Raw genomic sequence first — 16,077 nt, 5'->3', positions numbered from 1 at the left:
CGCTGGGTCTGAGAAAGATCCTGGTCAAAGATTCTGGCTTAACGCTGGGATGCAGCTCAACGTTACACAAATTGTTCCGAACTTGCCAGACGATGTAGCGCCCGAGAACGCGACTCTGGCCCGCTTGAGAACACACATATGTAACGTGACGGGTGGGATTGTCGAATACAAGGTTCAACTATTATCTTCAGATTCCGTCAGCCTACTTGGTGGCCGCTCCGACGACCGTTTCTTGGAAGACCTGTAAGTCTGCCGATTTTGTTGTTCGAGCCCATCAATCCCATCGCATTCAAAGTTGCACCAAAACCCTAATACTCACATATCTCCAGTGTTCTTCCAGGTCCTGGGACTTTTGGCGCCGATAGTACCATTGGTGGGTTTGCATATGCCGCATCCTACCTTTTCGCCTCGGAAGCAGTTCTTAACTTTGCGGGCGCCGTAAGCGGCTTCACTTTCACCGGCTCCCTCGCCAATCAACAAGTCCAAAGCGTCAATTTGTCGAACATAACCTTCGGCGATCCAATGGACTACATGCTCGACACAATGCGGGAGATTGCATTCCGCACTTCAGTGCGCGCAGGAAAAGACCAGGACAGTTACAACGTCACCAATGCGGAACAAAAAGTAGCGTACACAGGAACAGCGACGCGTTCAGTCTACGTCACGGATTTTGGATACATGGCCGGCGCGGCCGCAGTGAGCATCCTGAGTGTTCTGGCTGTGGGGCTGACGTTCTACGGCTGGTGGGAGCTGGGCAATAACGTTTCTCTCAGTCCGTTGGATATTGCAAGGGCTTTTGATGCGCCGCTGTTGAAGCTCGAGTCTCCAGGTCTGGTTGGTATGCAGCGTGTACAGTACGGCAAGGAAATTTCAGGCGAGGAAGATGCTCAGGCGAAAGAGATTGGGGGACAGTATAGTGAGACGGGGCGGAGAAGACTTGTAATGGGGCTTACGGGGACTGTGAAGAGACCTTCTGCAGGGGAGGTTGTTGTTTTATAGATGGATTTTACGCCTAGAGAGTACGAATGCTCTAGTTTGGCAATAAGAATAGTATCGAAAGAATACGTCGTGAATCAGGAGTGTGGAGTTGCTAATGGAACTATGCCAGATTCATTTGTGTTGTACATCGAGATCATCAAGGACGTTGCTTCGCTTCTGCCCCGTAAGGCCATCGAAATCTGATAAATTCAAGTCTATCACTGCCAGAAATGATCAGAGTAAGGTTCCTTGTTCTAGCCATCTACGCTTACCCTTTGGATCATCGCCTATAATCTTCAAGATGCGATGCAAGTCTCCAGTTCTAGAATGTAGCTTCTTATTCACAACTTAGTGCGTAAGAGTTCAACTGGTAACTTGGATAGTGGTGGCTCCATAGCCTTGGGAATTGAGTATGTTACCATACCTCAGGATGAAATACGATGTATCCTAAGCTCGCACTTTTGAGTTAATAGTCAGTAAAGTGATTTCAGAGAGTAGGCTTAGGCTTGAAATCACCCAAAACCGCTGGCTACACTGCATACTCCATGCAAGCGTCCTCATGATTTAGTATGGCCTGGAGGTAGTAAGAACATCCAAGTTGATCTATTGAATGCATGTGAGAGGATGGGGAGATGCAAAAAGCTACTTTCTGCAGGGAGTACACATAGCATTAGAGGGGGAAAAAGAAAGTTCCCAGTCTGAGATAGAGGGCAGGTAAGACAGTGCCAGTTTCGAGCTATTAGTGTATCTTTGCTTTTGTTTACACGTTTTTCTAAGGTTTCGTTCAATATATAAACCTGGCCGTTTACCTCTTCATGCGGTATATGGCTTTCCATTACCACTTTCTCTCATTCTCAAAGTGATACCCAGTTCCTCGGATTGAACATTGCATATGCCTGCCTTCTCGTGCATAGAGTTTGGTTTTGGCTAGTGACTGAAGTAACCTCGAACAGATGCGTCAAAATCCACATGTGCATTGAGAATGAAATTGCGGAACTCACTTCGATTATGCTTTGCGGATTGGTTGTTGGAAGCAAACCTCGTCTGATATCGATACCCATCCTGAGGCTCGGTCTACAAAGTGAATATACTAATTCAATTAGAAAGACGACAAAGTGGATACAGAGAAAGGGGTCGATAGAGGTGATCTAACAATAGTGCATGGGTGGGAGTATCGAGATCAACGCAAGTGCCTCCACCCATAAGAGGAGCATACATGAGGTAGATGATAATGATATCGCAATATTATGTAGACGAGAGGCAGTGAACGCAGTGTTTGTTGCATAGTAAAATCGGAGAACTGGAAGTCGCGCTAACAGATGTGAACGGGGTGTGAGGGAAAGGAAGGAACGCGAGAAGATATGATGTCACGATGATTAAACTCGTTGCTTCAGCATCTGTAGTAGAACTCGCAAATATGGAATAGATGCAGAAAGCCTGCTAGACCTACCTGACAAGCCGTCTACAATTTTGCTTTCTGAGCTCTTCGAAGCTGAGCCATGATAGCTTTCCCTGCACTACTTTGGTTTGCCCTATTCAACTCTCTTGATATCCAGTCACCCGTCTCGGAAAGCTTTTCAATGTCAACACCTGTCGACAGACCCAAGCTGTGAATCAGGTGCACCATGTCTTCTGTCGCAACATTCCCCGTTGCACCTGGGCTATACGGGCAACCCCCCAGACCACTCACTGCGGAATCAAATGTGCGGATACCGTGTTCAAGTGCAACAACGGAGTTTACTAACGCCTGGCCATATGTGTCGTGGAAGTGAAGCGCTAGATCACTCTTATCGATGCCCGCAGCACTCAGCGTCTTCAGGAGCTCTGCCGTCTTCGGTGCAGTACCCATACCAGTTGTATCAGCTACTGAGATCTCACTCGCTCCCATTTCCAGCAGGCTAACGGCTAACTCTGCAACCTTGTGTGGGTCGACGTTGGGTCCCTCGAATGGACACCCAAGTGCAACTGAGATGTAAGCCCGTACGTTCAGACCAACTTTCTTCGCTTTAGACATTATAGGTTCGAAGCGTTTAAGTGACTCGGCGATGGAGCAATTCGTATTCTTTTGTGTAAATGACTCTGTCGCCGCAGTGAAGATGGAAAGTTCATGCAGATGGCTTGCTCGATCTTTACCCGTAGCTTCAGCACCAGAAGATGCCGACGGCATAGTATTAGGATCTTGGGAGGGCGTGTTCAACGCTGGGCCATCATCTGTCCCTGGAGATGTCCTCGACTGCCACAGCGAAAGAAAGTTGTCCATGCCTTTGACATTTGGGAGCAGCCATTGGTAAGTTATGGGCTGTGGTGATTGCGGTGTTGCTTTCAGCACATGCTCGAGTATCTCTTGCGAGTTCGCCATCTGCAGCGGGCGTCAGTCTTGTCCATCAGACCTCGAGTCTTCCAGCTGACCTGTGGTGTCCATTTCGGCGAAACAAAGGATCCTGCCTCTATTGTCCTCAGCCCGGTCTGCGCCAGCCTATCGATCAGCTCAACCTTGGTCGCCAGAGATATTGTCTGCTTCTCATTCTGCAGTCCATCTCGTGGTCCAACCTCTACAAGGCGCACAAAATCGCGGCTAGACGCGGCAGTCGCGAAGGCCCTGCTACGACACGGATGGCGCGCAGCAAGGCGTGTTGACCGCAGACATACAAACTTCGAGGACATGGCAGCGAATGTCGCGAAGCAATAGATGGGTGAGACGTAGACGCGAAAACGCGATGATGCTGTCGTGGATGTTTGTGGGGTACGGAGACAGTTCCGAGACCTCGGACCAAGCTTGGACCCTGGATCTTCACCACTTTACACGGTAAACTTCGAGAAGCTTTGTGACAAACCAACATATGGACTGGTCTTCTGCACTGTGCCAATGTTGGTACACATAGAGATGCGTTTTCCTGAAGCTGAGTTCGCGAACACAACAGCAGTGACCACGAAATTTCGACCATCACGACCAACAAGTTATGATGATGGACTGTTCACCATGTTTTCCTGGGACGAGGATCGCGTGAGTGCAGCTCGGCCTCACCCGGAGAAGCGAGACATGAACAGAGGGTTGCCATGGCTATGGAGTGCAGACTGGACATGTTACAATTACGAAGAGCCCAGATATGCAGACCGCTTTTTCACCACCACGCATTAACAGGCGCTTGCTCGCTGATTGTTTCAACGCTAAGTAGCAGGGTCACTTGCGATGCTGCACTAATGCTAGGGCATCGTAAAGCTCAATATAGCAGTGTTAGGCTGCATGACTCGATGCCCGCAATAATTCAATCACCATATACTCACCCTCTACTCCGGAAGCAGGGTTCCGTGAGCTTGCCTCGGTTGCGTCGGGCTTTCTGAGACGGGCGGTTTTGATAGACAAACGGCCGCGAGGCGAGATTTGTATGTCTCCAGGACTGCGACGGAAGAATTATCTCGGCGAGATCTGAACAAGTGGAAACCCTGACAGACTCGGGGAGATCACAAAGTCTGGAATATTCGGTGCGAGTAGCTCGAACGGGTGTCTTGATCCGACGCACTCACTGCAATTCCCAGGTCTTGACGGAGCATGTCACAATAACTGGGGAGCCGTATGGCACATGTAGTGGGCGGGCAGTTGAGCAGACTCTCAACAATCCGCTGAAGTCTCCAGTGGATATGGCCGAGACGGACAAACACAGCCGGTGCCCTCAACATCAGAAGCCTTGCCCGGCCTTGCAGCTGCGTGCCGACATACTGCCGTGAGGCTCTGAGCAAGCCAAGCTTTTGTGGCAAGAAAGCCACAGCCCACCAAGCTCGGCACACATTTCCACAGCCACTTATCAAGCAGAAGGACAAAATACAGTGTATACAACAACGCAACGTTTTGTGTTGGTTTCCCCAGACGCAATGTTCCTACCCCGCGCGCAACATGGCTCGCCTCGACGGGTAGTAGTAACGTTGGGGAAGAGGGCCCCTGTCTAGTAAGGCACGATGCATCTGCTGACGGGACTGGAGTGTCTTGCTACTTGAGACAAACTACTGAGTGGCGGAGCGTACATGACAATGCCCAAGTGGTACCTCTTGCCGATACGTACCTCACGTGCTAGCCAACGCTGACTCGGAGAACCGTTTGGTAATCCGGTGAAGCCGTCATTTGAGGGGGGAATACAGTCAGGAACGCAGTTTGACAGTGCACCCAGAGTTATCTCCGTACTGGTTCCTGGAGAGTGGTGGTCTGAACAAGAAAGCGCCAATAATGCATGAAATCAGCTGCTCGTCCAACCGAACGAGATCTTCGCAACACCAAACTGGCGCGGATGGTATGCATTGGCCGTGAGGGTTCGACTGTCGCACTACAACCACGCGAGGCGCAAGTAGTTCTCGGGGCTCATGGGGACCTTCAGGAGAGCAGCACAGCGACAGCAGAGTAAAAAGCACAGAGAAGAGGCGAAACCTCGCGCCCTCCGCTGCGATGCTGACCATACAGGGCCGTGGGGGTCGTGGTGCCGTGGTCATATCGCTTGGTCCCATCAGGCCCGCAATGTTATCATGTGTTTCCACGAGAACGGTTTGCCAAGAGGCTCTGCGGAGCAAGCGACAGCACAGCAGACTGACGGGCATCCCTGCTTGCGTCGTGCATCATCGTTTTGCATCATTCGTGCCTCTGTCCGCGGCCCCTCGATGTCATCGTTATGATTGCAAGAGCTTCACCATGCCCGTCTCCAGAGATTGATCGTGTGCACGCACGCTCGCAGACTGCAGCACCCCCCGACTCCCGCATCCTCCCGCCAGAGTCTCTAGCGGAGTGGAGGTCAGGCCGCTTCACGAGCTTCGTAGTAGACCTACCCATAGTACGTCAACGGCCGTTCTAAGCTTGCCTTGGCACATGCCTCGCAGCGGGCGGGGGGCGCTTTGGCTGCGCCCTCCCAGTGGCCAGCAACAATACGCGCTGCTATCTTCTACACAGATTCGATGCAGCTTCTTAACGGCACACTGTGCTGGCCGGTCAGCTCCGCCTGCGCTCTATTCGTCGGCGAGCTTACACTGGACCTGACGCTATCAGCCATGGCGGAAGTGGTTCTGCAGAAGCCTGCCAGCCGAGCAAACCCTGGCCGCTCTCACCCCGGACCATCTGAGACAAGCTCCCTCAGTGGCTGGGGCCCTTAGCTTCTCCGAGGCTAGCGCCCGGTGGTAGATCGTACTGGGAACGAATATCGATTGGTGCATGCTCCGTGGCGTCCAGCCTTCTCCGTCCTGCAGGCAACCCTCTCGACGTCCGAGCTTTGCCAGGGTGCGACCAGCATTCACGATGTAACCCGAACTTGACCCTCTCTCGGCTTGCAATTCGCCGTCTATCTGTGGGGTGCGGTAGGGGTTGCCACAAACCAAGGCCTTGCAGCGGTAAAGAACATGCGGGCACCTAGCCTACTCGCTGCAGGCGTCAACCTTCATGCGCATCTCGAGATGACCTCCTCTTCTCATAATATCCTAGCGTCCACTCTGCTGCCGTCTTTTTCGAATCCTATTCTCTTGGCATCCAGAACCCTGTTGACTAGGCTCAGAGCTTATCAGACGGGGACCAAGCTTCTTCACTCCTACTCGTGTCCCACAACTAAATAATACCTGCGTGACGCACCTTCTATGCTCCATTGAGAATCACCCCTCGTCAACTTGTCTATTTCGTTTACACATACCACGGGCACCCACTAGCAAATGCTACACAGTACACCTTACTTTACCTCATCACCTCCATACTTGAACATGGCCGCCTCAACGACTACGGCACAGCCTGCCGAGACCCAGAAGGTTGAAAACACCGCCAACAATGCCGCTGCCGCCCCCAGGAAGCGAAGAAGAAGGGCGCCCGCCACGGGAGCCACCGAGGACTGCTTTGCCTGCAGGAAACGTCAAGTCAAGTGCGATCGAAAACGACCGTACTGTGGGCAATGCATCGAGATTGGCAAAGAATGCTCAGGATACCGCACTACCCTGACCTGGGGGGTAGGAGTTGCCAGCCGTGGTAAACTACGAGGCATGTCTTTGCCCATCGCAAAGTCACCTCCCCAAGCAACAGTCCAGGAATCAAAGTCTCAGTCGTCTGCTGTGGTTGCTAGCACGACGTCAACAACCAAGACTACTCGGCAGGAGCCTACTAACTTCCACGCCCGCGGAAGCATCGACTATGGTCTTCACTCCCCTACAAGCCCTACGAGTCCTGGCATGTACTCCGCTCCACAAGAATATCAGTATCTCGGTCCTACCAGTCCCATTCCCATCCCCTCGCCTTCCACCCCAATTGGATTTTCCATGCCTCAATATGGAGAACACTTGGATTTGATGAACCCCTACGCTTCCAAGATGAGACGACAAAACTTCCATAGAGGACCCCTCCAAAGACTGCAAACCTCTCTCCAGATCTCTTCTTTCGAAGACGGTGGAATGTCAGCATCGACTGCATCACTGGGTACATATAGCGACAGCGACTTCCCATCTCCTGGCGATTTCCCAGGGACACCTGTCGATGAATTTCCATTCGCGGATTCCTCAATTCCGCGATATCCTTTCAACTCCTATGACCAACAACCAATGGGCTCCATGGACAGCTTCTTCCACGAGGCTCCTCGCTCATTGCCTACGGCAGACGACATGAGCTCAAGCGTGAGCTCAGACCAGAGTGTACACGATTACATGGAAGTGAGCTCCGCTCACCAAACGATGGGTCCGGCGGCTTTCCCGGATATTTTTGCGGAGGAAGAAATGAGTTCAAGTTTCAACGGTTTCCAGCCTGGCTTTTCCTTTCTCCCCTCGGAGGGTATGTCTTCCTACGGCTCTGGCCCCCTGTCTCTAGACGTTCTCCAGCTCACCACTTCTATTCCTCAGAGTCTTACTATCACTTCGCCCCTTTCCCCGCGGATGTTATACCTTCTGGACTACTACGACAAATTTATATGCCCGGTTCTGGTGGCTTTTGACAACAACACCAATCCCTACCGTATGCACATCATTCATCTGGCCATGAGGAATGAGGAGCTCCAAAATGCCATCGCTGCCCTAGCAACAAACAACATGCGCATGCGTGGTGGTATAGAGGGCCGTCGATTAAGCTTTTCCCAAGATTATCGCCTCATCCCGGATCATGCCTACTCTCAGATGACTGCTCGGGAGCTACGCGAGATGCATGGCGAGCCATCCAGTGAGGAGAAGCATTACAAGACTACATCTATTGCCTTACTCAACAAGAAGCTTGTAGATGTCAGTGGTTCTCAGGAAGACTCTGTACTTGCCACACTTCTTATATTATGTCTCTTCCATGTTTGCGATTCAGGCTTTACAAAGTTCAAGACTCAACTCGCTGGCGTTCAAAAGCTTTTAAGTTTGCGGGATCGAAGTGTGCCATCGGACTTTGTTGGTTGGATCGAAACTTTCTTCACATGGTTCGATGTCATGACTGCTGCAGTCAACGATCGGGAGATCGAGGTGCAAGGGGAGTCCCTGGATATGATGAACCTCAATGCGAACTTGGGTGCAATGGAGCATCACTCGGGTTGCGAAGGCCGTCTCTTCAAGCTTATTGCGCGGCTCGGGAGGCTGAATCTGCTCAGTCAGGATCGTCCTGTACGCGACAACGACGAAACCCCACAATCATCACCTCGGCCGAGAAAGCAAAGAGACTTCTACTCCTTCAGCTATGGAGATGTTGACGGTAACGGATGGGGAACACCCATCTTCGAACGACCAAACCCTCTCACATCGGCACGAGATGACCCGCGTTCCGAGTTCTGGACAGAGTGGAATGACGTCCGGTTCCGACTCCAACAGTGGGAGTTCGGTGCCCCAGGTGAAATGCCGGCCGGCTCATGCGACGCAACGTCATCAATGCTCGCCATGTCACCAGCACAAGCTGCGCTACTGCACATCAGCGAAAGCTTTCGATACGCAGCTATGCTCTACATTGAGCGTCTTGCACATCCCACTATACCTGCTGGTGCACGCAACTTCCAGAACCTAGTCTCGCAGGGCCTCTTCCACATCTCGCAGATCGGCGTCACAAGTTGCGTCAACAAGTTTTTACTTTGGCCCTTGTTCATAGTGGGCACCGAGTGCGTGGACCCGGAGCACCGCGCCGTCGTGCGACAGCGATGCGTGGAAATCCAACGTGAGAGTGGTTTCTTCAATAACCTTAGTGGTCTGGAAGTATTGGAGCGAGTATGGAGTGAGGACGATGAGTGGGTGGAGGGGGACTTGCAGGGGCCGTTTGGCACGGTCCAACAGGCATTCCGGTGGAGAAAAGCTATGGACCGCGTTGATGGGGAGTACATTGTGATCTGATGCTTGCTGGATCAAGCATACTAGGTTGAAAGTTCTCGTCGGCTATTGGTTCGGTTCACGACATATATGCATGGCAAGTCAGGATATGTATGAGGTCAGGATTGCAATTGCCGGTCTGCCTCTTTGGATATCGCGTTTTGGTATGAGGGCATTGATACCCACGTTTGTAAATGTAGACATGAATTCACGCAGAAGCATAACATCGCATTTGGACAATCTCAACTACATCATCTAATTTGGTCCATGGTGACTTTAGCCTGCTTTGTTGCAGATCAGACAAGTCACTCAGCGTGCTATTAGCAGGGATGCTCTGGCTACGCGAGACCTTCTTGCCAAACAAGCAACTCGGTTACACAAGAACAGCGCGCGGACATGCCACCTCACCGGCTAGTAAATGAGCCGTCACGACATAATCAACCCGTATTTCCACACAGCGCATACGAGCCTGCATCTCACATGTCCATGTGCTGACTCGACGGTCCTTGCCGCTGCAATCACTCAGTGCACACTAACGTTAAGCCCGTCTATCTCTCCGACTGCAACGGAATCAAGAAGCAAGGAACGAGCCTCCACCGTTTGGTTGCACTGCACGCAAGACTAGCACGGGAGTTCAGGCCGATCGTTCTCGGCGACGCCGCGATCTGCCTCGCGCTTGGAGTTTGGTGGGAGCACAAATCAGAGACACGAAAGGCCTGCTCAGCGCTCTGTGGCTGACGATGTTGAAATCTTGTCATGGTCCATATTTAGTAGTGTTTGGATAGAGAGGAGGTAGCGTGCAGATCTCTGCCAGGTACATTCATGGCGTATGAACTACGTGGTGACATTCTTGGATGTGTGACGGATTGTGCGTTGAGCTTGTGACGGCAGGATGACTAGGCGCATGGCAAGTGAAAAGCGCCGCTCTACTGTGTACGGTAATCACCTTGTGTCGACATTCATGCGTGCCCGCAATGCCGCAACGGGTGGAGGAAATTAACAGTCGACAGGATAGGGTGTGTTGCGGAACGGGAGCGAGACGAACTTACCCCACCCCGGTAATTCAGGGTCAACAGCCGCTCATCTGAACGGTTGTTTGAACTAAAAGGTTCAATCTCCGTGCATGGTCCTTTGCGAGCGACCGTCGACCTTGTGGGTACTTAGGTAGCACCGCTATGTATTCGAGGTCAGGACTACGGGACCAATTGCATGGGAGAACGTGCTCCGACATGGATACGCTAGGACGAAGGGGTAGACGATGCGACTGTTGTGATTAGAATGTTCATGCGGTAGACATTCCAAACAAGGCTTTCGGCCCTCCGTTATCAAAGGGGTTTGTGCTGTCCGTATGCAGGTACAAAACGACCTGTCATTTCAACGAGGAGCAACTCTCCAGTTTGTACCTAGTTGATCACTTGGGCCGGCTGTCGTGCTTTGAATCCACATTGTCGTGTACTGTGTACAGCCTCGCTTGGCTCTCGCATGTGACACTCCGGGGACCGTTTGTACGTAAAACGGGCAGAGGCCGTCCAGATTGCCAACGTTTGCGGCGTCCGGGATGGCTGCTGCGGAGATGCCGCGACACTCATCCCTTTGTAATGTGGCGTTGGTGAGGCTTGTTTTTGTGCCGGGTGGCGCCTCTGTTTGGGGCAAGATCGGTGGAGATGCGCTCGCTAAGCATGATTGGTTGGTCAGCTGAAGTGGTGACGTAGAGACAAGCAGACGTCGTTAGCACAGTACAAATGTTTGTGGCACAAGACATCTTAGTGGAAGCTTTTGTGCGACATGAGATTGCAGACATGATTGTGTTACATTATGCATTGTCGAGGCCAAGCAACGGACATGGACGACGAGGTTGTCAATCGCCCTCCAGTGTGGCAACAGCGATGCAGCCATCCTATCTGCGACACACATCGACATCTCCAGTAGAGGTTTGCCTATATAGGTATATTTATGAAGGATGGATACTCGTTATCCATATAGCCTCGATTTCCTCATTCAAAACTTTCATCCCAGACGCTATTGGCTCAGATAATCAGATATGGACGAACTAGGATACCAGTCTCCCATACGGCAAAATCGCGGTACACTGTTTTCACAAATTGACAACTTTATCAAGATTCGAAGCCTGAGTATGTGTGCCGTGGGATTGCGCATTGTGAAGTCTCCAAGATGAAGATGGCGATGCTGCAAGGGGCTCTCTCGCTTATCGCCAGACTCGCTCGCGGCGATCTGCATCTCCACCATCGTCATTACACCAACAAAACAGTGACGTTGCGAGAGTTTAACGCGTTAGTCATTCAACATGGCGCTGAGAAGGCAAACCTGCGGCCTCAGCTCTCTCTCACCGTGTTTGCCTTTGTACCACTGTGACCCCGACTTGCGCTCCCGACCTTGATGCTGCGCTCGATCCACCAATTCAGCCTACGCGTCGCACTTCGAGCACCGCACCAAGCCCCAGCGACCCTGCAGAGCCTTTGTGCACCCCGTTATCTTTCGACTATGGCTAAGCGGAAACTTTCCACAGTAGCAGCTGCGCCAGGCACAACGGCTGAAGCATCCATTGTTGACCGGTCAAAGATGCGCCGCACGGCAGTCCCTGTGCCTTCCAAGGATGGAGGCAACAAGCCTCACCCGGCGCGTCGCCAGCCGTCTCGTGGGGGACCCGCTGTGACTACAGATCCCAACGTCAATCCTGAAGTTCTCGATGGCGTCAACGCGCTGCGAGCGTCACCCGACGGGCATGAGGAAAGTGCCGTGAGCAACCACGCGCCGGCAGTCAATGTACCCACTAAACAAACGGGAAAAGATAAGGCAAAGAAGGGCAAGCTACCGCAAGTGAAGAAGGAGCAAGATGACAGCCATAGCATTGCACTTGTTAACGGTCTCACGGAGAATGTCACTGGTCCTGCAGATGATACCGGGGTGCCTGGCGATCCTGAAGCAGCCGACGAGCTAGAGAACGACGACGAGGCAGAGGTCAAGGCAGCGTCGTTGAGACCTCCCCCTGTAAACTCCGGCTATCTACCCCTGCCATGGAAAGGACGCTTAGGCTATGTATGCTACCCGTAGACTTACTTGCAATCTAAGCTGACATGCATAACAACTAGGCCTGTCTTAACACCTACCTTCGTAACGCAAACCCGCCTGTCTTCAGCTCGAGGACGTGCCGTATTGCGAGCATCTTAGAGCATCGACACCCCTTGAAGGACCCTTCGCAACCGGAGCATGCCACCAAGAATCGACCCGATAAGGACCAGCCGGCTGATGTTGGCAGGGGCATGAGATATGTTGAAGAGCTAGGCCTAGCTAACGCGCGGGACATCAGCAAGATGGTAAGGTGGAATGACAAGTACGGGATAAAATTCATGCGGCTAAGCAGTGAGATGTTTCCGTTCGCAAGCCACGAAGAATATGGCTACACTCTCGAGCCTTTCGCCGCAGACACCCTTCGCGAAGTCGGCGAAGTTATCGCTGAGCTTGGTCACAGAGTGACTACTCATCCAGGTCAATTCACCCAATTGGGCTCACCGCGGAAATCTGTCATCGACAACGCGGTTCGCGACCTGGTGTATCATGCCGAGCTGCTTTCTTTGTTGAAGCTTCCCCAACAACAAGACCGAGATGCTGTGATGATCATGCATCTTGGCGGTGCCTTCGGGGATAAGCCAGCCGCCATTGAGCGATTCAAGGAGAACTACGCAAAGCTTCCAGATGGTGTGAAAAAACGCCTCGTGCTTGAGAACGACGATGTCGTCTGGTGTACTCATGAGATATTACCTCTTTGCCAGGAGCTCAATATTCCCTTCGTTCTGGACTTTCATCACCACAACATCCTCTTCGACTCGACGCAGATTCGTGAAGGCACTAAAGACATCGTCGATCTCTTCCCAAAGATCCTCGAGACCTGGACCAAAAAGGGCATTACACCTAAGATGCATTATAGCGAACCTTGTCCTGGCACCATCACTGGCAGAGACCGTAGAAAGCATTCACCCCGCGTTATGACACTCCCCCCTTGCCCCGACACCATGGATCTGATGATCGAGGCCAAAGATAAGGAACAAGCTGTCTTTGAGCTTATGCGAACACTGAAGCTCCCAGGGTTTCATCTCATCAATGAGATTGTGCCACATCAACGGCAAGATGAAAATAAGCCTTTCAAGCCTAAGCCCAAAAAGGCTGTTAAGAAAGGCAGGAAACAGAAGACCGACGATCTTGACGACCTGGAAGCGAAAATAGAGCAAGTAGAGGAAGAGGAGGTACCTCCTCCATTGGTCCCAGAAGACGAATTGGGTATGGGTGGGCCTGAGAGACGTGTATACTGGCCGCCCACTATGGAAGACTGGCTTCGGCCTGCGAAGCGCGTGATCAAGAAGAAAGAGGAGGGCGCCGCCACCCCCGCCAAGAAGAAGCAGAAGACGGTGGTAACCCCTGGAGATAATGCATCCATCGTCGGTGAACCGGCCAGTATCGACGACACTAAAATTCCAGCCAAGAAGGCGGCCCCCAAACGGCCTGCTAGCACGAAGAAGAAGGCGCCAAAATCCGTCCCTACGCCCTCACCTTCAGATGATGAGGACTCGTTGAGTTCCCCACCGCTTAGCGAGGGAGATGAGGACGAGGCTCCGGTCGTGCAGAAGCGTGCGGTGCAAGCATCGGCTACACGAAAGAAGTCTGGCAGGGCTACGGCATCGGTTAGCTACAAGGAGGAAGACGTGGATGAGATGGTCATGTAGAGTCCCTGCATCGATGTAATGTGTATAACAGACGCTTGAACTACAACCAGGTAAAACATTCATACCGTGGTCCAAAGTTTTGGTTTCGTGCGTGTAGAACAATTCTCTTCAATATCACACCATGGCAAATATTCCTATTTTCCTGCCTCCCGCTCCAGCAATCCATCCCGTCTCACCCCAGCCATCCTCTCCCGCCGCTCCGACCACCTCCAAGCTAGAGTCATAGCACACCATATGATCATGGTCTCACGACGTCGTTCCTGCCCCGCTTGGCCTTGTCGCCAGCAACCTGGCTTCCCGCGCCTACATATCTGCACAGCCTTGTGTACATACGGCAATACGGCCGAGACACCTGCATGCGGGTCTTAGGCCGTTGGATGCAGTACGCTTCTCGAACTTATGCAGCTTACTATACTCGTGCATAAGCTTGCAGTGGGGATTGCGGCCTGAGTATTGTTCACGATGAAGGATCTGCGAATCTGTGATTGGGAAGCTAAGAGGTGGATATGATTGGTGGAATGGCTGGTATCCACTGCTAGAGAGGGGTGCGTGTGGAAATACGGGTACCTACTGATAGCAGTGGATCTCTACAACATTTCTAGCCTTCCTCTCCACTACTGACGCATTTTTGTGGTCTCTAGTATCCATTTGTGTTTTCTTCATCGCCGCGTCTGCCTCTTCTATTACATCCCGTGTTTGCAAATGTTATATCATGACATGACTGGCTATCCTGTGTAACGCGCTTTCTATACACATGCATGCCAACAATCAGGAACCACCTGCATCTGCATCTGCATCAATAGCTTGTTCGATAGCTTCCTCCTGCACGTCAGTCAAGTCTTCTAGACGTGGGATATGCAGTGGAAGGTGCATGGAACATGGCGGAATACGCCGGCTAGATTCGGTTCCGTCGCGAAGCGCTTCGATACTGTTCGAGAAGAGTGAGGGGTAGCTGTTGCGGGCAGGGGTAGCTTTGACATGTGTGTGTGTGTGTGGGTTTGATTTTGTTGGGTGAATGGAAAGGTGCGCGTGATTGAATGGCTGGTGACGAACTCGAGTTCACTGGCCTGTGCGTAGGTTATACTGAAGACGGAAGGTGGGAAGCCGGTTCATAGATTGCGCGTGAAGTCCAAGTGTGAAGTTGGGAAGACGGACGCTGCCGCAGAGATGGAGTGCGATATTCACAATCCCTGGTCAGTCGATACCACGGAGAATGAACTATGGCTTGTTGACTGGAATCGGTATGTTATACCGAGTACATGATGCTTAGAGCGTGGGGTAGTGATGGAGATCGCCAGCTGTATATGCGCGACGCCTCGCACACCAGCTATGATAAAACAAACAGCCTTGGGGGTAGCGCACTTGCGCGCACGGTGCGATTCACAGAGTTGGGAATACGAAGGAGAACGCAACATCCTGTTTTAGAACAAGTCCCGTATGCACCCACAAGCACAAGCACGATGTCACAGTGCACATGGGCGGGTGTGTTCCTAAGAATTATAGCAAGTGATACCCACTGCATAAGGATATAGAGAGACAGAGACAGATCGCGATCGATGCTTCGGTGATGTCAGAGGCTTGAAGGATGCAAGCTGGAGGAGCAAGTTGAAGGATGTAGTACGCAGTAGCTATAACCCTTGAGATGCGAGTGCGAATTTTAGAGATAGCGGCTGGCCATGGATTATATTCCCACGAAGCAAGTATCCAAGAGTGAACTGGTTCTTGCAATGCATGTGAAGCTTGGCTCAAGCAGGTCTATGTACTTGTGTACACTTCATCGTCTCAAGTAACTCTTCTCAGAACGTGATATAAGGAAAAGGTTGATAAAAGTGTAAAGATATTGCTGTCTCCGTTGATGCTCGATGCACGTAAGGAACGATAGGATTACGGCACGGACTGGCCACCTAATGAATCGCTGGTGATGAAGTTCAGCTCTGTATGTTCCTTACGCAAACAGACTAAGCACAGAGTTTTGCGCGAAGTAAAGAAGCTGTGTTGGCCTGTAGGCCAATATTTGATACAAATTGAAACTGTACAATAGCGTCTCAGCTTTTGTCATTCATCCTCCACTGCTAGATTATACAGTCCACAA

At 51.7% G+C, this 16,077-nt stretch overlaps 5 protein-coding genes across 5 annotated transcripts; 3 read left to right on the top strand and 2 right to left on the bottom strand.

Moving 5' to 3' along the window:
• Positions 1–49: 49 nt before the first annotated feature.
• On the top strand, positions 50–999 carry P153DRAFT_287946 (uncharacterized protein; the record flags this gene model as incomplete). The annotated part of the gene is made up of 2 exons (XM_033663575.1): positions 50–243; positions 330–999. The coding sequence occupies 2 exons, from the start codon at positions 50–52 to the stop codon at positions 997–999; spliced, it is 864 nt and encodes a 287-aa protein (XP_033525290.1).
• A 994-nt stretch (positions 1,000–1,993) lies between these two features.
• On the bottom strand, positions 1,994–3,706 carry P153DRAFT_421914 (aldolase). The gene is made up of 2 exons (XM_033672338.1): positions 3,388–3,706; positions 1,994–3,337 (listed from the first exon to the last, which is right to left on the bottom strand). Exons 1-2 carry the CDS (start codon positions 3,640–3,642, stop codon positions 2,441–2,443), a joined length of 1,152 nt encoding a protein of 383 aa, XP_033525289.1. The 5' UTR covers positions 3,643–3,706; the 3' UTR covers positions 1,994–2,440.
• A 1,123-nt stretch (positions 3,707–4,829) lies between these two features.
• On the bottom strand, positions 4,830–5,615 carry P153DRAFT_206463 (uncharacterized protein). The gene has a single exon (XM_033662540.1). It carries the CDS (start codon positions 5,560–5,562, stop codon positions 5,113–5,115), a length of 450 nt encoding a protein of 149 aa, XP_033525288.1. The 5' UTR covers positions 5,563–5,615; the 3' UTR covers positions 4,830–5,112.
• Positions 5,616–7,848: 2,233 nt separating this feature from the next.
• P153DRAFT_365532 (uncharacterized protein) lies at positions 7,849–9,476 on the top strand (the record flags this gene model as incomplete). Its single annotated transcript, XM_033667840.1, has 1 exon — positions 7,849–9,476. A coding segment is annotated over exon 1 (1,330 nt), but the record flags the coding sequence as incomplete, so codon positions are not given.
• A 2,272-nt stretch (positions 9,477–11,748) lies between these two features.
• Positions 11,749–13,985, top strand: P153DRAFT_355706 (UV-endonuclease UvdE; the record flags this gene model as incomplete). The annotated part of the gene is made up of 2 exons (XM_033666591.1): positions 11,749–12,303; positions 12,357–13,985. The coding sequence occupies 2 exons, from the start codon at positions 11,749–11,751 to the stop codon at positions 13,983–13,985; spliced, it is 2,184 nt and encodes a 727-aa protein (XP_033525286.1).
• Positions 13,986–16,077: the final 2,092 nt, after the last annotated feature.

This window comes from Dothidotthia symphoricarpi (assembly GCF_010015815.1).
Source record: "Dothidotthia symphoricarpi CBS 119687 unplaced genomic scaffold P153scaffold_7, whole genome shotgun sequence".
Taxonomy (NCBI): Eukaryota; Fungi; Ascomycota; class Dothideomycetes; order Pleosporales; family Dothidotthiaceae; genus Dothidotthia; species Dothidotthia symphoricarpi.
This window is presented reverse-complemented; position numbering and strand designations above follow the sequence as displayed.

Bases quoted from the DNA above. Each gene is read 5' to 3' on its own strand.
- P153DRAFT_421914 (XM_033672338.1), bottom strand. From the start codon at position 3,642: ATGTCCTCGAAGTTTGTATGTCTGCGGTCAACACGCCTTGCTGCGCGC. The intron at 3,338-3,387 runs GTCAGCTGGAAG...CGCCCGCTGCAG, and splicing joins CGCCGAAATGGACACCACAG to ATGGCGAACTCGCAAGAGAT.
- P153DRAFT_206463 (XM_033662540.1), bottom strand. From the start codon at position 5,562: ATGCCCGTCAGTCTGCTGTGCTGTCGCTTGCTCCGCAGAGCCTCTTGG.